At 42.2% G+C, this 23647-nt stretch overlaps 1 protein-coding gene and 1 long non-coding RNA gene across 6 annotated transcripts in view; one reads left to right on the top strand and one right to left on the bottom strand.

The window, feature by feature from the left end:
* LOC118173716 (core histone macro-H2A.1) overlaps positions 1-14345 on the top strand; it is a 44541-nt gene extending 30196 nt beyond the window's left edge. For 3 of the 5 annotated variants that reach the window (XM_035338530.1, XM_035338532.1, XM_035338531.1), the window contains 3 exons: positions 5134-5223; positions 8294-8468; positions 12868-14345. In XM_035338530.1, the coding sequence (XP_035194421.1) occupies positions 5134-5223; positions 8294-8468; positions 12868-13033 (431 nt within the window). In that variant the 3' untranslated portion in view covers positions 13034-14345. Of the gene's footprint in view, positions 1-1163; positions 1255-5133; positions 5224-8293; positions 8469-12867 lie in introns of all 5 variants that reach the window. The other 2 variants (XM_035338534.1, XM_035338535.1) reach the window with 1 other exon arrangement.
* Positions 14346-15202: 857 nt separating this feature from the next.
* Positions 15203-20912, bottom strand: LOC118173717. The gene is made up of 3 exons (XR_004754363.1): positions 20889-20912; positions 15695-15842; positions 15203-15299 (listed from the first exon to the last, which is right to left on the bottom strand). It is a non-coding gene; the product is annotated as an uncharacterized LOC118173717 (long non-coding RNA).
* Between the last annotated feature and the right edge of the window lie 2735 nt (positions 20913-23647).

The raw sequence follows: 23647 nt of genomic DNA on the forward strand, positions 1-23647 counted from the left end.
CAGTTTCTCCATTCTAACTGCAATCTGTGTTTTTTCGTTTTGTGCTTTTTAATAATCAGAGTAGGCAGAACATTATTTAAAGAGGAATGATTAAATAATTAACTATCCACGATTTTTTTCTACCATGATTTCATGTTTGATTCTGTCAAATTATGTTTCCATTGTGTTTAAATTACTCCCTGTCACAGTCACATTCAGCTGAAAACAAAAACAGATATTATACCACCACTGAACTTGCAGATATAATCATCGATGGGGTATCGCTTTTCAATTTGTAGCAAGATAGATGTTTAAAACCAAATCCTTCTTCAACTGCCTGTTCTTCAGCAAATGTCAAAGAAAAATTAACTTTCCTGTACTATGTACTGCCTTCCCCTGTTATTCGATTATACCTGCTGCTGTCTTTTTGTTAAACTTCCTTAACGGAATGCAACCCATAATTCTCCTACTACTGCATTTCCTATGGGAATGATCTTATGTAATTTAATAAGAAAAAGACTTAAGAAGGCTAATTTTTAAGTCAGTCTTTCTCTGAGATACGTATATTTTTACATGTCTCAGCCTTTACAACACATAATTAGAGATTATGCCTTGCCTTTAAAATACAAGATCAATCACTTACATGTTTTAAACCACATTCAGTAAAACCCTGCAAATACGTGGTTTTTTCCATGTGAAGGAGACTGTCATTTTTAGAAATGAAATGATAACTTGCTATTCATATGAAGATCAGTGCTTGTCAGCTTATTGATGCTGACAAAATGGAGAAACTAGTTATTTTGTTTGGCTTGATGATCCTGAATTTCTTTTTTTAAACAGATTCCGTATTTTAGTGTCATGCTCTGTGGGGAACTAGTTGTTCTAGGTTTCTGCAAAGTGAAATGGGGAATTAGCTGATCTTAAAGCTTTGGAAATGATCTCATTTGATTGCTCTGACTTGTCATTTTAACATTGATTTGATCATGTCGTACTCAATATTCCTCCTCCTGTTCCCTACACCCCTTTCTCTACACACACCTGCACACACACCTCAGCATACTCCTTTGGCGCAAGGTTTGGAGATGTAAAGGTAGGAAATATGGACGTTGGTACATGTGTAAATGTAGAGCCTGTGCTGGGTCTCTGTCCAACGTGGTTGATATACATCTGTTTACCTGTTGTAGTTGCAAGTTGTACAGGCTGACATTGCCACGATCGACAGTGATGCTGTCGTTCACCCGACAAACTCTGACTTCTACACCGGTGGTGAAGTAGGTAATGGAAAGTTCAGTGCTGCGGAGTTTGTATGTGTGTGCATGGTCAATCAGCAGCCACAAGCTTGTCGTAGCTATGCAGATTTGCATTTATTTCTCACTTCCAGCAGTCCTGACGGATAATAAAAAGAAATCAATTATTGCAAACTCAGTAGGCATTTCTGATTTGTATCACCAAATCAGATTTTCAGGAGTAACAATAGAACGCACTATCAAAATTTGAAGTGCAAGAACAGTATATGTGCAATGCAGGCATGTGAGCAAGGAAAATGAATTACCACATTTTGTTTGGCATGTTAAATGCCTGTTTTGAATACAGTTTGAGACTCGATCTTTAGATTTCTGGCCACTTCCAGTACGCTCTCTCCATGCCAAGTTTCAGATGTTCACATCTGACATGCTGGATCTAGCCCACCTGTATTTTCTGAACTCTTTTAAGATGGATTAGTTTTTTTCATGCTTTAACTTATAGACCAATTACCTTTGTAGCCCTGCTCAATGGTCCTTACAAGCACATGGCTAGAGATGCAACACACATTTTTCATATGGTCGGTCATCTAAGCTGCACTGATGAAAGAAGGCATCGTAATACACCATGACAGACGTCTTAAATTGTACCTCTGGTTTGCTCAGGGTAATTCCTATCTTGGTAATACCCTTCTCTAAGTACAATATTTTGAAGGATTTCATAACCAGGCAGCAACACTTTAACTGAACTGCTGTAGTAATGTGAGAAGGCAAATCAGAATTGGGGCTGAATATAGCAGTTGCTGATAAGGGTGATGACACACCATGCTTTTAAAAAATAAAAAATAATGGTCACGTTATCCCAGCCTCTGTTTTACATCTCATCTTGACCTCATCACCACTATGCAAAGGGTCTCCCTTTGTGCTGGAGACCCTGCTTCAGTGCTAGCTCGAAGGGCGCTTGTCCTGCCATGGGGCAGGCAAGCCCTACACAGCTGCTGTTTCTGAAGGAGCTACTTTCTGAGTAACGTGCAGAAAAATGTAGTTCTGTGGAGCCTGTCGGAGCGGGAACAGCTGTGACTTGGCTGGCTAAACATCATGCAGAGACATTAAAAGACAAGTGTCATAATACCCTGTATCTAAAGAATGTGCTTCTAAAGTCTGTCAGACTCATTTAGCTAATGTGCTCGTCTCCTGCCCTTTGACAAAGAACTGCTTAAGAAACTACCCTACAAAGAAAATTTTCTCTCAAAGCTGCACTGCTCATACCTTAGCGTAGGTTCCTGTTGCCTCTGACTGCTGTAAGAAAGAATAGAAGTGCACAAATGCCTAGCTTCCAGTGATTAACTTTTACCCATATAAATTTTTTTTAATTTTTTTTTGTTGTTTTTTTCCCTAACAATTTAAATGTACTGGGGGCTTATCCTGAGAATTTTAGAGCCTAAATTTCTGCTAACGCTGTTTTCAACACTGATACCAATGCCTGCTTGGAAAGCATGAGATAATGACCTTATTCTCATGGGAGTGGCACATATTTATGCCTGTGAGCAAATAAGCTACTAACCTTGAAGCTGTGAAGCAAGACTTCCATCAAGAAACTTGCTAATGTAGTGGAAAGTGATTACATGCAGCATGTCCTTTCCAAGACAAAGCTAATTTACGACATAGTTCTGAAATATAATTTCAGTATAGACCATTACTGTTAAGCAGAAGAAGAGCATATTTAGGAGTGAATGCAGAAACCATCACTGATTCATTCTACTCTTGCTCTTCTTTGCACCGAATCTGTGAGAAGAGTGCTCTGTGAAATAAACTGACAAGGTTGTTCATTGCTTTTAATTATAAATTAATTCCCAGTAGAAGGGGAAAAGCTGGTCTTCCTGGACTGAATTAAACAAAACTAGGCTAAATTCCATTAAATGTACAACAGCTTTGCAATGGCAAAGAGATGACCTAGTTAATAGATCTTTTCCTAAGTTCTATACAAGGCTTAATTATGTTTTGCCTTGAAACAAGAGAAATTAAGGATTATGAATGTTGTGGGGTTTAGGACCAATTAAGTTTATGGGTTCATGGGGAATATAACTGCAATACATACACTAGTCTGAAGAGGAATGATATGGAAATACGTACACAAGAATATAACTAGGATGGAAAAGTGCTTTCCTTCCCTGTCAGAGTGATTTCACAAGTCCCTGGTGTCAGCCACACCAGGCAAATAAGTTCAGCAAAGGGCGCTGTGTGTTGTGCTGCTGTCTGTGGAAGACAGTGCCCTTCGAAGCCCCTTCAGCCCGGGGGATCTCTGTTCAGAGCACAATCTCCTAGGACACCTTGCTGCTATTGATAAAGCCATTACTGTCTTGCCTAAGAGATTTGCTGGGTGGTGCTTCCCGCTCTGTTGCACAGGTAGCTTTGAGTTTCAGAAGCAGTCTCGGTGAGGAATTTGTCTAAATAAACTTAGGCTAAAGTATTTACATAAATGAGCTTAAATAAGTACATGGAGCAAGGTGTACTCTGACACAGTCTGAGCTTGCAATCTGACTTTTGGCAAACACCAATTGTGAATTGGTTATGAAGAAAGCAAAATATGAGGTCTACATTTTATTTTAAATTATCCTCAGCTTTTGTACCCCAAAAGCAATAAACTGCCAATAGCAAAACAGAGGTAGGGCCACACGGTCAGTTTTTGAACGAACAAATGCCTTGTTTTCAAGAAACAAGAAACCTCTAATATTCACGTTGGAAGAAATTCAGTAATGGTGTCAAAAGCTTCTGGCAGTCCTCTTAGCTCCTAGAGCCATAGCTCTGAACGTTAAACTGAACCTTGGAGGAGGGGCTCTGCTTTCCTGAGCATACAATATGTGCACTTCCATCAGAAAATGCGTTTTTTTTCTTTCTTCATCAGTGAAAGTAAGGGGTTTCACCAAATGAATATCTAGATCTTTAGAGATCCTATTCTGAATTTTTGGAAATCAGTTTTCAAAGTAATGTCTCAAATAAGAGCCTTTTTGATACCACTGCTTTTTACGTATTTACCTGTATAATTAATATGCACAGTACAAAATTATTTGGGGTGCTTATGTAGTTAGGAAAATGCTTTCTTGGGCTGTTTTTATTATATTAATACCTAAAACTAGAGCTGCAAAATAAGATCTAAACCATTTAGTGATGGACTGCCTTTGTAAACGGCATACCTTTTGGTTGCCCTGATAACGCTGCACAGCTCTTCTCCTCCCAAAATGACTTTGTCCAGCTCCTTAGCTGTAGTTAGAGAAGTTCATTGGAGGAATATGTTCCTTAGAGATTCTCCTTATTTCTGAGGCTCTTCCTCTTGGTTAAAGGTGGCTCAACAAGCTGGGCAGTTACCAAGTAAAGCAGCCCGCTGCACTCACGAGACTGTTTCATTCCTGGTGCCACCTGTTGGGGTCAGGGACCAAGATCAGGTGAGTCTCAAATTCTTATTGTGGCAAATGGCTCTTTAAAACCATTTATAAGAGAGAGGGGAAATGAACCTTGAAGGCAGGAATTATGAACCTTCAACCACTCTTGAGCTAGCACATTCTTTTGCAACATTTCACACTGGCAGATGTTTATGATAAGGAAGGAGATAGGGATGTCACGTCAGATGTTTTGACGTGAAAATCACCGTCTGAGAATGTTAGCAAGGGATTCAGACATGAGGCTTTTGGGTTCTTAGGGTTGTCTTCTTTGGTTTTTCATTTTTGTTGTTGTTGTTGTTGTTTTTAATGACTAGCTAATTCTGAAGTCCCAAAAGGTTTAGATCTTACTTTGCAGTCCCCAAAAAATGTTTGGGCAGAAAAATCTAGACTGATGTAATTGCAAATAATGATGAGTCATGTGTCTGCTGTGGAAACCTGGGATCAGAGGAGTAAAATAACAATTCTCTGTTCAGGGAGCACTTTGGAAAAGAAAGGCGGCAAGGAGTTTGTGGAAGCTGTCATTGAGCTTCGGAAAAAGAACGGGCCCTTGGACATAGCTGGAGGTAAGGCTCTGCGCTTCGGAAACCTGCAGGGAAAAAAACACTGGGGTCACGAGCTTCAACGTCTGCGGTGGTCCTCATTGCAGTCAGTTGGCCAAGCTCATTCCAGCACACTGCTCGGGTTCACGTTGTCCCCAGGCAACTCTGCTGGGTTACACGGTACTCGTACTCTCCAGAGTTAAAATACACACAGTGCATCTTAAGTAACCATTACCAAAGCAGCCAGGAAATGGTGTGGTGCTGTAACGTTACAAGTAAAAACAGGCTGTTCAAGGATACACGCATACACAAGGAATGTTGATTATTAAGGGCACAGGTCATAAAAGCAATTAATTGGATGCTTATTTTTCAGAACAGTTGAGTCCAACTCTGTTAAACATCTGCTTTGCTAAAAAGCCACTGACTTTCACTGAATTTAAGCACGTGCTCAAAGTTAAGCAGCTGTTGGGTAATTGGTCTAAACAGTGCCAAAATCATCACTGTAGAAGCTTATGGTTTTTTGATGCCTAGTTATCAAAATTTATGTAATATCTGAGAAAAATCTACTATAGGAGTACTAACGTTTGGTAATGACAATTTGACACCATCTGTGATATCGCTGATACATGTTGTTCATATAGAATGCCGGTTCTGCCATCTGTGTTTATGCTATAAAAATAAATAGAGTGCATGCAGTTTTGTAAACGAATTTTGACTAAAGCTGAGGGGGAGACGTAAGACTTGAGCTATGGCAGGAAAAAATATGACTGTTTACTTCTGGTGCTTAATACAAATTTTTTCCTTGCTTTTAAAAAATTTTAATAAGTTTTTCTTGGAATCATTGTTCCACAAAAACATGTAGAATCGATTACTCTTATTTTTTTTCACTTGCTTATGTATGCAATTCCTTATCAACCTATTATTAACGAGTTGACCAAACTGTGCTAAGAAATAGATTGCAATTTGGAGAGAAAAAATTTTCTTCTCAAACATCAATGCATCCCTCAGATCTGAGCGCTGCTTGGCAGCCTGACCCTGTAGGGAGCTCTCTGCTACCCCAGCAGAAACTGGACTGCTGGAGAAGAATTGACACACATCGATTTCTCAGTTACGTGGATATCCGTTTTTCAGATTTCCCAATTACCTGGGTATCCCTTTTAATAAAATAACCGCAATCCTTACCGGAAATATAACTGTAAATAGCACAGAATGTGGCCATGATTCTTTCTGTTCATTTCTATACTAAAACTTCCCCTTTCAGAGCATTTGCATTTGAAGTAAAGGATGGCTACTTTGGGTAATTAACGGTTGTCTTCAACAAAATCCTTACGAGTTAATTAACAGCTGCCCTAGAATACCCTCTGAGAAGCATTATTGTTGGTGATGCGTATCAATACAGTATTTTATTTGTTCAGTGTGAAGACGTTATCAGCATTTCACATCTGACTAGAGATATGTCAGCTGCTTTTATTAGCTTTTTCTTGGATTTACGATGTAGTCTGAATCTGCCAACGTTTTAGTTGCATATAAGGACAAATTAAAGTTGCCTAACACTGAGGTTATTCAACATGCTGAGAATTCACAAACCTGTAAGGACATAAATCCTTCTGCTTCCATTGTCCTTTAAAGTGTACTCTCCTGATTAACCTCCTGTCAGAATGCCACATGACAAAGTCTATTTTCTCTCTTCTTCAGCAGCTGCAGGATAGCATCCATATGTTATGATAGAGCTCCAAGAGTTACTGCTACTATATTTAAATTAAAAAATGTCCCATAAACATTCCAGAGTGGAGTGGAAGATTTCTGGCCTCTAAGCACCTTTGAAAAAACTGATTTTTAAAAATTAAAAAATGGTAGTTTTCTTATCTCTTTTTAGAACAAACTCCCATTTTATTCCTGTGCTTCTGTGGCCTTATATGATTATATCCCAAAGCCTGTTACTGGGCTGACTCTTTGTGAAGGTTTGGTGCGTGTCCTTGTGAGACCGACCAGGTTTATTCCTTCCATGAGCTTGTGAATAAGATGTTTTAGTTTCACCTCTATTTTTAAACAACCAAAATGTACAAGTTTTTATCTGCAGCCACAGAGCTGTGGGGTCAGAAACGGCAGGGATCTCTCGCCCAGCCCAGGATGCGTTCTGTTACCAAGACAGGGACTGCTCTGGAGACTGGGTGTGCGTGGTCTGTAGGCAGGCCCTCTTGTGTTTTTGTAATCCCCACATGTCCCTGACAGTATCCTGGTGATAATATGATTAGTATGGTACAAGTTCTCCATTTCTTTGTGCATCCAAGGCCTCACCTGTTGGCATGTGAACAGTGTGACGCAAACTTCGTAAATCTGTAACTGCATCCTGTCTCACTGTCAAAGATGTGACAAAAGAGTTAACTAAGAGAGGCATTGTTGAAGTGGTCTTGGATGACCCATGCACATAAAGGCTTGAATAAAACCAGGCCCAAAGTTTTGAAATCACAGAAAATATTCTTTATAGTTACTCAGAAACAAAGATGGAAATAAAACAGATACTCGAATTCAACCCTTTTCCAGCCTTCCTTATCAGTGCGCAGAACAGTAATAGCTCCGAAATAATCCAATTTGTGGTTCGCTGTGATCAGAAGTTGGCTAAACAAGCTGTGTGTTTAGCAGGAGTAGCTGAAGGTCGCACAAGTCATAACACCGGCAGCGCAGCATCCTGGGATTTACTGTAGCTCTGCAATAAACTCTGAACCGAAGCATGATCATCTCTTGAACAGGTTTATGTCCTAGCATATTACTGCCTTTCTCCTCCAACATTACACCAGTTTGCACAGTCCCCGGTAGGAATGTGTTTCCTTTGATGTCAGTCATGAATTCTTGCTGTCTCTAAAATAAGCTCTATTATAACTATGATTTATAAATTACCACAGCAAAGTACAGCTGGAAGTGGAAAAGTCTCTGTAATCATGTTGTTATATTTTAAGGCTGTGTGATTTGTAATCTAAAACATTCACAGGGGCTGAAGGAATGTCTGTCAATTGTTTGCTATTTTAATCACATATGCATTCTTTTAATCTTAATGAGAGGGAAGCAATTATGTTTCACTTTCATTTCTTACTAGCTGTTGTCAGTGCTGGCCACGGATTGCCTGCAAAATTTGTGATCCACTGTAATAGCCCAGGCTGGGGCTCAGACAAATGCGAGGAGCTGCTGGAAAAGACAGTGAAGAACTGCTTGGCTCTGGCTGATGAAAAGAAGCTGAAATCAATTGCGTTTCCTTCAATTGGCAGTGGCAGGTAAGGCTGTTACATAAACATGATGGTTGATACAGGCTACGTTTCCTCAGTGCCATCTCATATGTGCCTGTCCCTTCTCATGTACAAAACTCACTTCTACAGCGCTAACTTCATTCTTGCTCGTTTGGATCAGTTCCCTGAGTGCAATGTTTCTTCTGTGTTCCTTCAAGCTGCACATGGAGCCTGTGGTGTTCTGAGTAGTAGTTAAACTTCAGCGTGTCTAGCAGTGATCCCTGCAGACCTTTGAAGCATACAAATAGATTAAAGAGCATAAAAATAACTTTTTAAGAGCATAGTAAAAGTCTTTTTTTCAGACTATTAATTTATTCATATAACTTGGGGGTATGGAGGAGAGCACGAAGAAAAGTGGTCTCTTTCACCTAGTTTTAGTGCATGTTGTAGAATGGCCAGAAGACATAGAATCACTGAAAGGTTTGCGTTGGCAGGGACCTTAAAGATCATCCAGTTCCAACCCCCTGCCCAGGACAGGGATGCCTCCCACCACACCAGGTTGCTCCAAGCCCCATCCAGTCTGGCCTTGAACACCTCCAAGGATGGGGCATCCACAGCCACTCTGGGTACCTGTTCCCGTGCCTCACCGCCCTCCTAGTAAAGAATTTGTTACTCTTATCTAATCTAAATCTACCCTCTTTTAGTTTAAAGCCCTTACTCCTTGTCCTATCAGTACACTCCCTGATAAAGAGTCCTTTACATGTCTTAGTATTTGTTTAAGCAATAGTCTTGAAGTGCCTTGATTCTCTGGATTTCCAAAGTCATTTCAAGCTTTCACCCCAAGTCTGTTAGCTGAACTCCATGCAGTTTATATCACGGGACTCTCTCAGGAAAAAAAGAAAAAAAGAAAAAGGTTTTAAAAGTCTTTGTCAAGATTTTTGAAAGCCAGAGTATAAAGTTAAGGTCCTCTAGATTTGTACAGGATGGTCCCTGCCTTTGAATGTTGGATAATGTTTTTAAGAATCTAAATATGGACTAGTGTTTTAATTTGAGGCTCCCTAGGAGGTTTGGAGCACTTGGCCCTTGGTGGCTCAGAATGAAGAGCAAATCTATGCTGAATCTCACAGTGGTGTATTTAACTCTGAAAGACTGCCACTTTTGAAATTGCCTTGAAAGAATTTGGCTGATCTTCACCAAGAATCTTCTTCCCATTGTGCCATGTTGCAACACTAGATTAATTCCTGCATATCCTTTGTAGGGCAGAAAGCACTATTTGAGCTTTTGGGTGAATGACAGTGAAGAAATAGTTTTATTAGGATAATAAACGTAAGTGACTTGCATCAGACACAGCTCCAAATAAGGTGTTTTTGTGTGGGTGGCATTTTAAGGAGGTAACTTGAGCAAGCCTGATGGAATGGTAGAGCAATATAGTGGAGGATTGATACTGACCTGGTGAATTAGCTGTTGGATACAGCAAGGCTACAGAAAAATACCCTCCACGGAGCCCTTTCTTTTAGGAGAGCTGCCAGTGCAGAACCTTTCCAAACCATTGCTGCAAAGTAGTTGAGTAGTGTTGGAAGATGATGAAACCCTGAATAATCATGAGATCCACGTTCTGTTATGAAATCTGGTTACTGACAGGCAAGATCTGTGGCTGTGTTCTCAGCTTGGCATATGCATGTTGCTCTTACTCAAGCCAGTTGAAGTGGTGCTTTGAAAAGATGGAGAGGAACCAACAGGCATTGAGAAATGTATGAGGTTGTATATTTTCCCTCTCCTCCTTAATTAGAGTTATTCAAGCATAAATGAATTTTGGAGAAAACAGAATATATTCTGACAATACTCTCTACTTGTTTTTATAAAGTCAGAAGTGTTAAAAGAAGTAAAGCTTTAAAGAAAGCGAACGCCAAAGACACCACATGTATGCAGCTGTTCTAGTACAGACATCTGTCAAGCAGACATCACCCAATAAACCCACATAAACAGTTTCATTCTCTTTTATAGTTGAGGAATGGGATTACATGAGGGCAGTTCAAATAAATCATGGGGGAAAATAAAATAGCATACTTGTAGTGTTCGGTGGGCCAGATGCTCAGCTACAGCCAACTTGTGGAAAGCACAAATTGGGTGCTGTACAAAGGTAGCCTGGAGTTCACCCTGGTAGGGCCAGCAGGAGAACAGGGAAAGAAGAGTTCGGGATTGAAAATAAAATGATCCTCAAAGTAGGGATTTCATTCTGAGGCGCCAACTTCGATCTAATTGACACTAGCTTGGCTAAAGCCTCAAGCCACCTTTTCACAAGAATTTAACTCAGACCAGCAGATCGATGCAAGAGGCTTCTGTTTCTTCTTGCAACCCACACATGGCCGTCGGTCAGCATCCTACTTCTGATTTTTCCACTTTGTCTCTTTCCCTTCTTTAGCGAGTGGTCCTAAACAGCTCATTTTCATCAGCTTCCCTGCATGCATGCCTCCCTTTGATCAGGCTGCTCTTCTTTCATTTGCCATCACGACCACTTGGCAGGGACATGACTGAAGTGGAATTTGCATGGCTTCAGAGTCCTTGTCAGCACTGCAGAAACAGCGTGTACCCTGATTTTGATGCTGGCCTGTTCAGGAGCAAAATTCCTCAACGGTCTGTTTGCTACATGCCAGGATGCAGCATTCCTAAGTAACCAGCAAGGGATCAGATGCAGAGGCGCACTGACTCCAGGCCCCTTTCTCTGTGTAGGAATTAGCTGCGATGTCAAAACTGTGCTGCCAGTCGATTACCTTATCGCACAGCTGGTTCTGCCTGACCGGCTCAGTTGTCTTTGGAAGAGCACAAGTGTTTTCTCAGTGCTTTTCCCTTTTTTTCTCTTCTTCGGTGAGAGAACAAAATAGGCATTTTCAGAAAAGAAAGAAACAGCATGATGTGCTATTTCATGTCATCATCTCTGAACTATCACAAGCACTGTCCTCAGGCAGCAGGTGTAATACCCCGTTACGGGCAGCACTACCCCAGAATTGCTCCTACAGTATATTTTATGGTCAGGTAATGTGCAGTAAGCGGTCTGTGACACAGGCAATTGCCTTTCTCATTTTGTGTCTTGCAGCATGTAATGAGAGGGAGAGTACACCAGTGTTTTATTAGCAGAGGCTGGTGCTGCAGTGAGCAAATGCTGTTGTGTTGCACCTGTTAATACCAGAGGTGAATTTAGTCCAGCTTCTTTGAATTGCTGAGGAAACTCAGAAACTCGCCTACCTGTGTAATTTTTAAATTATTAATAATATTTCCCAATATTATAGGACAGTGTAACACACTTTTGTTGGCTTAAATGAAAGAATATATTAAATGTTACCAATCTTTTTGAATAAAAAAAAGGATGGAAGGTTGTTAAACTTAGAGCTGTTAAGTCACCACCCATCTCTGCCACTCTGTATTGAAAATTCATGTGAAAGTGGTTTTAGTATCTCCTTATCACCCTGTGTCTAAGCAAGATTTGCATAAATGCACACTTTATTACAGGGAGTGTTGACTATCGTGTATCTGTAAGAGCATGTCAGTCACCCAAATGTTGCTCAACAGCCTCTTCATTTTCTGTTGGGTCCTGCTCTTAACAGAAGGGTGACATCCCCTCACCTTCAGACTGGTTACTTCTCTGTACTTTACTGCAGCTTGGGGGTTGCTCAGACTTTGAGGAGGGCAAAACCACCCGCTGGGTGGGCAGAAGTGCTTCCTGAGTAATACGGCAGCAAAGCGTAGACCACATTCCAGAACCCGGTGTAACGTGGGGCTTTTGCCATGACCTGTAAAACTTTTTCATAGTTGAGCTCATGGCTTTATTCAGACTGCTCTACTTGTGCTTGACCTGTTCTAACATTAGATGAAACTCAGACAGGAGCTACAAGAGATAAATGAGGAAAGAAAACTGTAAGCAGAGTTCCTAGGCTAGGTACTCAGCTGTGAAATTTGGCCACGCACAGTTTAGTCATCTAGAAAGCAGCAAGGTTTTTCCTGTTTTCTCCTCTCATGCTGCTTTTTCTATACCAAGTTCCAGGTCCCTTTTTATTTTTCCTCAGTGGTTGGTTTACTTTCATAAGGGGTTTGACTCTGCAACTCTAAGGTATATGCAGTTTCCTGAACACTTCAGGCTGACCGGCCATTGGTTTCCTCATCTGTTAAATGAGAATAATTGAGCCTTCGGATGGTGAAAGGTTCAACACATCAACGTGTGTGGACTCTGTGTTCGTGTACTGGGAATGCTTTCTTCTGTTTGAACATTTTAAGTCGTGCTTAAACAAACAACTTTGTAGCTTCTAATTGAGATTGTAAACACTAGCTTTGTAGCTTTATTTACTGTGCTGCGTTAGGGAAAAGGCTGAGCATTCCCTGCAAGGTTATACCATCCAGAGCTCGTTCAGCAGGTCCTGATTTCCTTTCCTTTTTTTTCTGTTTCTCTTGCTAGAAATGGTTTCCCAAAGCAAACGGCTGCCCAGCTGATCCTGAAAGCCATCTCCAGCTATTTTGTGTCAACAATGTCCTCTTCAATCAAGACGGTGTACTTCGTGCTCTTCGACAGTGAGAGTATAGGGATATACGTGCAGGAAATGGCCAAACTAGATGCCAACTGAGCATAGGAAGCTATAGTACCAGCTCCCTTCTACCCATCTTCTTCCCAAAATCCTTAACTCATTGTGAAGCAGAGCATCCCTTATTTTAAATTTTGCTCATCTAGGGAAATAAAGGTGGTTTTATGGATTCGTTTTAGTTTTATTTTGTTTTTTGTTTTTTTTTTTTTTACTTTCCAAAATGTTTTATGTTGGCACTGATAGTTGGCATTACTGCTGTTAATGCACTGTATACCAGGCATCGTCTGAACTTAGTGTAATCTAGGAGATTTTATAGTTTTATTTTAATGAAGTATGGTTGAAGCAGAAAGCTGTTAGGAATATGTAGTCTTTTACTTGTGAAAGAAACAGGCCGACCCTCTTTTGTAACTGTGTTGTGGTGCTTTATCAATACATTGAGTGGCGTTCCTTTCATTTTTTAAAAGAACAGATGCTATAAACTTAATTTGTGTTTGTTTATTGTCTTAATGATAAATCTGGAAGAAAAGATACAGAAACCCTGTTGTTCTTAATTATATTTACAATTTTGAAATTGTGTGAATTTAGTAAAATGTTTGAACTGTTGCTGTTGGTGTACTCGAATTAATTTTTCTCTTAAACATCTTTATTTTATGAATTCTGAAAAGGTAGCTGTGAGAAGGATGATGAAACACCAGATCTGAACTGGCAGCCTGGAAACTGGTTTGGAGAGGCTGGGCATCTTACGTGTACTGGCTGGATGACTTCCTGCTTGGTGACATTCACACCTGAACTTTCTGCAGTGAGCATTCAGACCTTCCTGTTGGTGCTTCAGATCCTCCTGTTCAGAATCTGACTTAATGGGCTCTTTATTTTGAGAGGTCCCAGCCTTTTATATCAAGTAAGGCCTAGGTTGTTTTTTTTTTGAACTAGTTCCAATCATTGAATATTGGCTTGTTTGAAGCTATTTTGTATTTTTTCCAAATCTTTATGAGCCCAGTTTGTACTGGTTGCCATATAGTTTGCACAGCTGAAATCCATACCAACATAAACCTTACGGAAGCCACTTGGTTTTGTACTTTGAGAAAGAAGAGGTTACATGTTCAAAAGCTATTGCATATGAATGCTCTCTCTGAAGAGGAAGCTCTTCCTTTGAAGTCTTTAGCCTACTTTCTATGTAGTAGGCATACGTTTTCGATTTCTACGGAAAACTTCATTTGCTGATGAAGGAATGCTTCACATCCATCCTGGGGTGATCCAGAGCAACAAGTGGATGAAATTTGACTGACTGTTAGCAGTAAGCTCAGGACTCCATATATGTATCCTCAATATCAAATATTAAAAACATGTAGTTTAAGTGCCTGCAAGAGTTTGTTTTTTTGCACAGAATCTGGAGTACTTGCAGCTTCAAGTGGAGTGCTCCAGAGGAACAGGAGTGACAATACTAGAAGGCAAAATTTTAACTAAGTGCTGTTCTAAACATGTACACAAAGTTAAGAGGAGCAGAGTAAGTTAACTCTGTGCAAACGTGTAAGGTGTTTGACCATACTACAAATGCAAACTTGAAATTTTTAAATGGCCAAAATGCATCTGATATCAGTCTTTAATGACAGCTGGTTAAGTGACAATAAATAAGATGCAGTAACTTTAGCATTTAATTGTGAAGGACATGCTGCACTTTCCACAAATTTCACTAGGTGTCACTAAAAGGATTGAAGAGTAGACAAAAGCATGGATGAGGGTCATAAGGAAACACTTGATATGAAAAGGGCCCTAAGATTTTAAGCTCAGAAGGGGATTTTTAAATACAGGAGTGTACACATCAAACCAACTGTGTACCCAACAAATTACAGCTTCTTGGTCTCTTTGCATAGTAGAATTTCCTGTAACATGTGAAGTCTTAAATTTTTTAAGTCCCAAAATTTATGTCAGTAACATGAAAAGCATTTGATCAGGTGTATTTTCAAAGTAATTAGAAGTACAACACAACAGTTTAACAAATCTGACTTTTACACTGCTACACAAAATGAAGGGAGGACAACTTCTGTCTTTCACGTAAGAAAATCCTGGAGCAAATTGTAATGCAATTCAAATTACATGGACTTGTTTCTCCTGGCTTCAAATCTTTTCTGCTTATTCAGCCACTGGCACCACAAATAGCGCAACTGCTCCCATTGGATTGCCTGTGACATGCAATTTTCCTTGTTTGACTCCAGGTCCTTTTGCAAATAAAGACCCATGAGCAGCTCCCACCTGGTGAGGATCACATCCCACAGTGAACAGAAACAGTTATCAGTGCTTCTTACAGTGCCTTGAATAGGGAGAACACCATGCTCATGGCAGGCAGGGCCACAACCTGAGAGCTTTCAGGAAGTCTGTTCTCATTATAACTCATAACTGAAGCATCTTCTGCTCCTGTTTAAAATCAGTGGCAATTTTGAAGCTAATCTCATGGGTAACATCACTGTATTCTTCTTTTGTGCAAATACCAGAGCTTCCTTCTCCTTCCTAGCATTCATTCAAAGGCTCATAAAGCCTTGGTGTTTGCAGCAAATACTGTGATTCTGTTGCTTTGACCCAGCCTGCTCTGAAAGTGACCTTGAACTGCTGCCCAGCTGGTCCCTACTGCACTTGGAGCAGGGAAAGTTTGCCTAGAGGAGGAGTTGGTGGTCTCTGACACAGCCCTGCCACCCAGTCAGCACTCACCCACATTTCCCACAGCCTGAAGAATGCTGCTCTGAGGTCCTGAAATCCAGCAGGCTTTGTCAGGAAAGCAGAAGCCAAAGATCCTGGAACAAGCTTGAACTCGGCCACATGGTGCAGCCCAAGGAGATTATGGCATATAGTCAAGAACCTAAAAAGCAACATATCTGGTTACATGCATAACAAGAAAACAGAGGAAATTCCTGCTAACATGTACTGCGACCAAGACACTACCACTTTGGGAGTCTTCCTAGCATTGTGTTTCTTAGAGTTAAGTGTGCAAGCTCCATGAAAAATAAATTAATTCCACTTCAGGAGGGCCACGTACAGAAAGTCTCAGAGTGCCTTTACAGCTTGTTCTTCTCTTGGTAAGACCTTTAGGGATCTTACCTGAACACTACGGTTAAAATCAGTGTCCTCTCTTTAGCAATTCAAATACTTTAAGAGGTTAAGAGCATTTTGTTGCCAGTAGCATTTTCAATCAACTGCTTCAAATCTTGCTCTCCACTACTATTCTGCTTTTAGTCCACCGATGTTTTCCACTGTGGAAGAAAAAAATCATTGTAATACTGTTCTTTGGGTGCATCAAAAGTCATGTAACTTTAGCAGTTCGCTCTGATTTTGCAGGCTATCATCCTCCCAAAGCTTTTCTCATCCTAAGTTGACAGCCTGTGTGATTAGTTAAGCAGGTATAATTACCCTACCACATTCATGGTCAGGTTGCCAGGCTGGATTTTAGAAGCAATTAGCTGCTGACAGAAGTGTTATTTTGCCCTAGAGAGGAAGTAAGCAAAAATGCAAATTTGGGGTCTTTCCCCTGCCCCCCTTCTGAAAAGGAATAACTCACGGTCGTGCTGGAGCTCTTCTGCTTCTTTGGGTCCCTGCTTCCTGAAGTCCAGCCCCCACCTCCCACCCCACCCCGAAAGGGAAGCAATGAACAACATTTGTGTAACCTTTAGTTTTCTAAAACAGTTTGAGGAGGGCAGATTATTTAGGAACAGCAGCACAGATGTGTCTTCTGGATGATTAGCGCAGTGACGGACAGGTTAGACTTTGGGGCTCATGTTACATTCCACTCGAATCAGCCCTCCCTGCTTCATGATTAAGTTAAGATTCACTAACAAAACTTGCTGCATTTACCTCAGCTCCTCAACTTTTCAGAGGTCTGGATGTAGCATTTTGGCAGATGTGGAGGTACAAGCAGGCTCCTAGCACTCACATCCAGCCCACAACCCTGGCTGAAATCTTCCTACTGCTCTTGGACATGCCCTGGGCAAAGGATGGGGTATGCCCTGAGCTACTTCAGCTCATCCTGCCCTGCAGCAAAGAGGGGGCATCAACAAAAGCAAGGTGGCCAAGCAAAAGCCGATCCCAATAAATTTGGGTGATGGGAGGCACAGAAATGTGTTGGGGCTTTCTTGCCAAGAACAAATGCTGCTTATGTACAAGCTTATCATAATTACAAAATATCATTCTATGACTCATTAGGAGCAGCATCAGCATGATTATAAGTACTATATGAAAATATGAAGATATTAATAGCTAGAAGGGAGAGCTTCTAATCCTTCAGCATCCAGACATGCCATGGTGAAGTCAGCAAAGTACTCGGGCAAGTGCAAGGAAGGCTGGAAAAATGACTCACCAGGCCTGAACAGAGCACTTTTAGAAATGCTTTTCTCAATAAAAAGGAGGCAGGAACTTTGTTTCTCTCCAGACACATCTGATGAATCTGAGAAGCTAAGAATTCAGAAACAGTACACCAAAAGGTAAGATAAAGCACGGAACAGAGGTGCACAGGCTGAAACAGCAAGAAGACTCCTTGTTAGCCAAACAAGCAGAAGTTTGCAGAAAAACAGGGCTCCAATTTCCCTGCGTTAACACCAAGTTTTTGTGAGCTCCCTTCCCCTTGATCCTAGCTAAAATTGGGTTTTCTAGCCTGAAAAAAACAGCATTGACAGGAGCTGCAGGTGCCCGGGCACTCGAAGATCAGGTCTGTAGCCCGTGGTAACTAGTGACATACCGTGCTCCGCTGTGGTTTTACAGAGGACGGTAATACCTAAAGCTGCAGTGGCAACCCAAAGGGAGCAGCATAATTGATAGGCCTGAAGAGTGCAGGTAAGTAGAAGGATTGTATTTATATCCCTGGCGTGAAACCCAATGGGAGCCAGGCTATTGCACACTGGCTAAAGTGCTTGAAAATTGCCACCAATTCCTTTCTGTATTGAGTTCTTCAGAGATTTAGTTCATTCCTCCATCGAATCCTACTTAATGCCTCCACAACTCATGTTTAACCATTATCACTAGCACCCAGCTCATAAACGCTTCCTCCTTGTCAGGCACCACGGACAGGAATCAAGGGGAGATGATGCCGCCGTTTCCTAATACGAAGCAAGGAGTGACAACGCTTCACAGCGGAGCCTGCGGAATCCCAACTCTTCCCCACTTCCTCACCAGCCTGGCTAAGAGAAGAAATCTGATATTTCTGCACCTTGAAATGACTAGCCTTCTCAGGCTTAGGAGAATAAATTAAAGTTGAGCCAAAGTATGCCTCAGCTGCAGCGATGGGCAGATTGATTTGCTTTCCATCTGGGAGATTAAATTCCACTGCCAAAAAAATGGCACCAGCATAATTAGCTGTCAGTCAAGCTGCAAAGAGACAGACTATGTGGGATAATTGAAAGCCCTGCAGCTTCTCATTACATACTACAGTAGCCCTATTTGCAAATTTCCACCTTGAGGAGGTTCCCTGAACATTGTCAGGATTGTACTTACTCCTCCTGGCGCATTCTTCTGAAGTGAAACAGGAATATTGTGCAGGGATGGATTAATTTTAAGTAATTCTCGCTTAACCTAAGTTGGCTATAATATATTTGTCAACAGCCCCTGACAGCTCCACTAGGCTTTAATTGCAAGCAAATCCAAACAACCAGAAGGAAGGGGTAGCTCTTCAACTCCGCTTATGCCCAGGAGACGCCTTTCTAGGCCTAAAAATCACCTGAAAGCCACCTCCCTTCCATTTTCTCTCCACACAATATCCCTCCCTCATGGTTTCTCTTATTATTTCTCATAATGAGCCTATCAGCCTGCAGGGTTACAAATGTGTACGTTTCATTTTAAATAATCAGCTTTTCTTTTCCCATCTCCTGTTCCGTGAAGCTCAGGTGTGGTTCAGCGATGGCTGAGCATACAGAAAGAGTTTAGGAGAGATGAGCGGCTCCGATGGTCACGTTGATGGCTGCGGGCTCTTCTTGGTAAGACAGTGAGAGGCAAGAAGGGCCCTAGGAGTAAAATACATTACAGTCCTCATCCTAAAACCACACGGAGCACACAAAGTATGACTTTTGAGTATAAAAGCAGCCAGTACCGACCACAATCTCCTTTTCAGGTGAGCATCTCTACTTTGGTATCCTTCCCCAGTAGCTTCCTACCTCACCAATGAAACAAAGATTTCAGCCCATCACACTTGCCAATTCCCCACTTTTTAGCAGGAAACGGCTACTGCCAGCTCTGCTGAAGGCTTCAGCCATCCGTCACTCCCCAGGAGAGGAGGCAGCGCTGTGCCACTGGCCTTACAGCCGGGCATTATCTGATCACGCCTGCACTAATGTGCTTTTATGCTAACCTAACCGAGGTGGGAGGAGATGGGGGAGATTTTGTGGGCTTTGCCTGCTTTTGGCAGCCTTCAAGTCCTCCACGCGGAACGGTTACTGCTTCCCACAGAAGAGGGAGCCAGTGTCACACCTCCCACACGGCTCTGAGCTAATAAAGCCCAGCCTAACACACTAATAACTCTTCTTAAACCAGAGCTTTCATTATAAAGAGTAATTTATGTTCACCTTTAAGAGCACTACAATCCTGAGCACTCTTACAGGCCCAGATTTGCCTTTCGCCTCCCTGTAGCAGTTCCCTGGAGCTGGGAGTATTTCCAGACCTGCTGGGGACTCACTGGTGCGAACTGGGAGCCAAATGGAACAGAACAGGTAGCTGAAGAAGTGCTGGGGCTGAAGTAACTGCCTCGCTGCTGTGATGTGGTGGGAGGCTGGCTTGGCACGAAACAGCAAGGCAGAAACTGCAGAAAACAGGGTGAAACTTTCTGATCGTTTCGGCTCTATCAGAAGTACAAACACTATCTACTCCTACGTCTAGAAGGAGCAGGTTGGGATTTAGCACGCAGTCAGGTCTCGTGCTGGCTTATCCTCACGCAGGTTAGGAAAGGAAAAAATCGTCCCTCTTGTCTGGGCACAATGGGCCTTTATGATTTATTAGACAGTCCTCCTTTTTTGCCTCAATTACTCACTTCAAAAGGGGGTGGAAATGGGACATTCCTAGCCCTAATACTAAATGCATGTAGTCAATAAAAAGAGAAAAAACACTGAAAAATGTTTAAAGGGAGGGTGCTTAAGTTATTGCAACCCTTGGGAGCATTAATGTATGTGCCAACAAGTTACTGTATGCAGCTTTAACATGCTTATTTATTCTGCTGTGCAATAAAACTCTGTCTTAAACAGTGCCAAAACCTGTTTGCCATGGCAACCCCTCATCACACATGTGTTCCAGTACTACTTACAAGCACCTTCTTAAAGAGAAATACACAGCAGGATGAATGGCTCGTGACCTCCAGGGCATTTTACAAAGTTTTAAGCACCCAAGTAAATATTACTTTGGACTGAAATATTTCTCCCAGGTATTTTTTTTTCCCCCTCCTCCTTTCTGAGTAACTCTTTAAGCAGTGAAGCGAAGCCTGTTCCCTGCTCACTTCCTTCCAAGTGGAGTTCTAAGGACTTGGACAAAGCACAGAGCCTGACTTTTACCTGGCAGGTCTCAGGTGCTGCCTCTTGGCTGGGGAGGCATGGCAGGAATCAGCTGGTCTTCTGTAGTTTCAGGGGCACCGCAGCTGTTTCTGGAGTAATTACTCATCCTTTGTATTGGCACAAGAAAATAGATGCTTTCCCTCTTCCCACTCGCACTAAATGCTTGCTCAGTCTAGCCGCTGGCCATTAAATCCAAGCGTGCACATGTTCGTAATAAAGCCACGTAATGTTGGTGTTACACTTACCAGCTCTGTGAGTGCCCAGCCCAGGAAAGTGGTTGACTCTGGGGCCTTTTTCTATTGCTTAACTTACTGCTGTGCCTTAAAGCTGGCGAGACGAGCTCGTTTCCTACAGCATGGGGGAGATGCATCTTAGCAGGAACTTACCTGAAGCAGGGCAGGTACAGCACAGCCTGCGAAACCATCCCCAGATGCAGGGCTCTGCAGCACGAGGATCCCTGGAGGAAACCGGGTCCCTCGGGTGGCTTCCTTCAATAGGTCTGCCCACAGCTACACACAGCTCTACGTGGAGGAGCAGTTCCTCAGCCTTGCTGGGTACAAGCTCCAGCTGGCTCAGCATGCAAAGCCTGATTGATAACGGCCCTTTTTTCTTATTATTATTGCCTGTTTGTTCTGCCAATGCCTCTGCTGCCCATGAGCAGCATATTTCGTGTTTCCCAAACCGATCACAGGCCAGCACACTAGGATGCTGCACCTTTACTCCGCCTGTGTGTGGGGAGGGCTGGGCAGGCTGCCCAGGCTCAGGAGGTCAGATGCTGCCTGGGGAGCCTCACGGTCAGCTGCAAGGACCACACTCATCTGCCCAGCCTGACAAATCCACTCGGCCCCTGAGGAGGGCTCCCAAGAGATCCCCACCACCACCAAAGCATTGCCAGGGTGAGGTCCGTGCTTGGGATATCCACAATCCTGCTAACCTAACTGGACTCCACTAACTGGATCGCCAGAGGAATCACAGAGCAGAATCACAGAGTATTGGGTTGGAAGGGACCCACAAGGATCGAGTCCAGCTCCTGGCTCCACACAGCACTACCTAAAAATTAAAACTTTACTGAAGTTAGGGGTATCTTAGTCCTCTGGCACCATATCACAAATTTCTCCACCAGAAAGTTCAGTTTAATCCTTACAGGAAAACCTCTGAAAGTTCTCAGGCTATCGTAGGCCATGCACGTTCTCCAGAGCTGATAAGCTCCCCACGCTTGGTCTCCCAGCTAAATCCCAGTCCCAGCCCCTCACAGACCCAGGTGGGAGGGAGAGAGCCAGTCCCCGAAAGGCAAAGGGAACCTTACCAGAAACACCCGCGGTGACATTGCCTCTTGTCATCAGGTCCAGGGGAAAGACCAGGACCCAGGAGAGAAATCCTAGAAAGTACCAAAATACAGTCATTTGAAAAACAAATAGATGTATATACAGCAAGGAAAGAAAACAGTGTATTCTTAATGCTCCATTATTAACGGTACTCAGTAAGGGATTTTCTGCTTTGCTGGAGCATGTAACAGGCTTAAATAAGAATCCCTATCAGAACATAGCTTTGTAATTATGCAGATAACGTTTGCTATTGTAACAACAACCTAAGTGCTCGGGCTCCATTGGTTACACATTTCTTTGGGTAACAGAGATGTCTCTCAGCTCGTGCTTCAGCAAGACCACAAGTGTCACCTTGACAAACGAGCAACCATTTAAGACTCCAGGCGTTCAGTTGTGCTGTCCTCTGTTCTCAGGGAAAGGTTCAGCTACTGGTTCCTGGCACAATTCCTGAGGAGTTGTGCCAGGGATGAATGTTGATCTTCTAGCCCCATGAGCAGCATTAGTTAACCATTTCCAGCCTCATCATCAGCGCTAGCTCAGGTGCATCCTTTCAAAGCTCAGCAGGCAGTACTTACAGTGAAAACCTCCAGGAGCTCCCAGCAGAGAAAAAAAGCATTTTTGTGGTGCCTGCAGTGAAGTTTTCCTGTTTTCACAATGTTTGTAGAAAGCCTCAAAAGATAGAGCTATCTGGGGACTGTTTCCAAACACTTCCCTGTTTATCTCCCCAAAATAACACCACCACTCCTGGGGGGGCATGAAAGCAGATGAAATATTCCATTTTCTTTCTTTTCTCACTGACTGACCACATTTGTGATCTCAGTGACCAACACAGAATATAAACATCCCTGCAGATGTAAGCTCCAGGACATAACCCAGCATCTCCCAGTGTGCAGAAATGAAGTGTAACAGTTCTGCCCAGTAAATGATTCCTTCTGGTAAGCTGCGACCTGCTCCTGTGCGATTGCAGTGGATGTGTTTTACTGCCCTGGCAGTGGGATCGATCCCTTCCACAGTAAGTCTTGTAAACAGATCCGTTCCTTGCTGGAGAGCTGATTTTTGATCAGCTTCGTGTGAGTCAAAAATTGTGCTGAAACATCTGATTATGAACACTTCTATCATGTCTTACAGCTTCCCAAATCCCAACTGGAAAACATCTTGATATAATACTGTGACATCAGTTTAAAAGAACATATAAAGTTAGGTTTATTGAGCTGCAATCTTGCAGTGCATTTGCAAAATTCAGAAAATATGTTAATGTGTTATTCCTCCTAAAAGTAGTCACTGAAAACACACACTGATCTACTTGTGCATGTGTTTACAATTATTCCTGCACATTACTGTGCCCAAATAACTGTTAGAAAAATTTCCAAGCTAGTGTGTGTATGTTTAGTTTTACTCAAATTCCCATAAATGCATAAGAAATCTCTGCTGCCTAGAGACTCGAGAACGTAGTTTTAACTGGAATCAAATATCACGAGTGATACCTATTACTGCATCCTACCCGCCTGTTCCATTATGACTTGGAGGCATCATAATATTTCGTGTCATTACATAGTGCTGGAGGCATGAAAACTCTCCAGGCTGATTAGCATCTTACCATTCCTCACAGTAAAGCACCTAATCCATCGGAAAGGACTGCTAGCTCTCGGCTGATCACTCATTTGTCTCATTGAAACCCTATGACTCCATTTTAAGAGCTTTTTTATAGACTCGTATAAAGGAGAAAGTGAACTTTTTAACATGTTTGCACTCCACTAAGTCAATACACATAAAAAGAAGTACAACTGGGGTTCCTACATGGATATATGGCCCAGAAGTGC

This window comes from Oxyura jamaicensis, chromosome 13 (genome assembly GCF_011077185.1).
Source record: "Oxyura jamaicensis isolate SHBP4307 breed ruddy duck chromosome 13, BPBGC_Ojam_1.0, whole genome shotgun sequence".
Lineage (NCBI taxonomy): Eukaryota > Metazoa > Chordata > Aves > Anseriformes > Anatidae > Oxyura > Oxyura jamaicensis.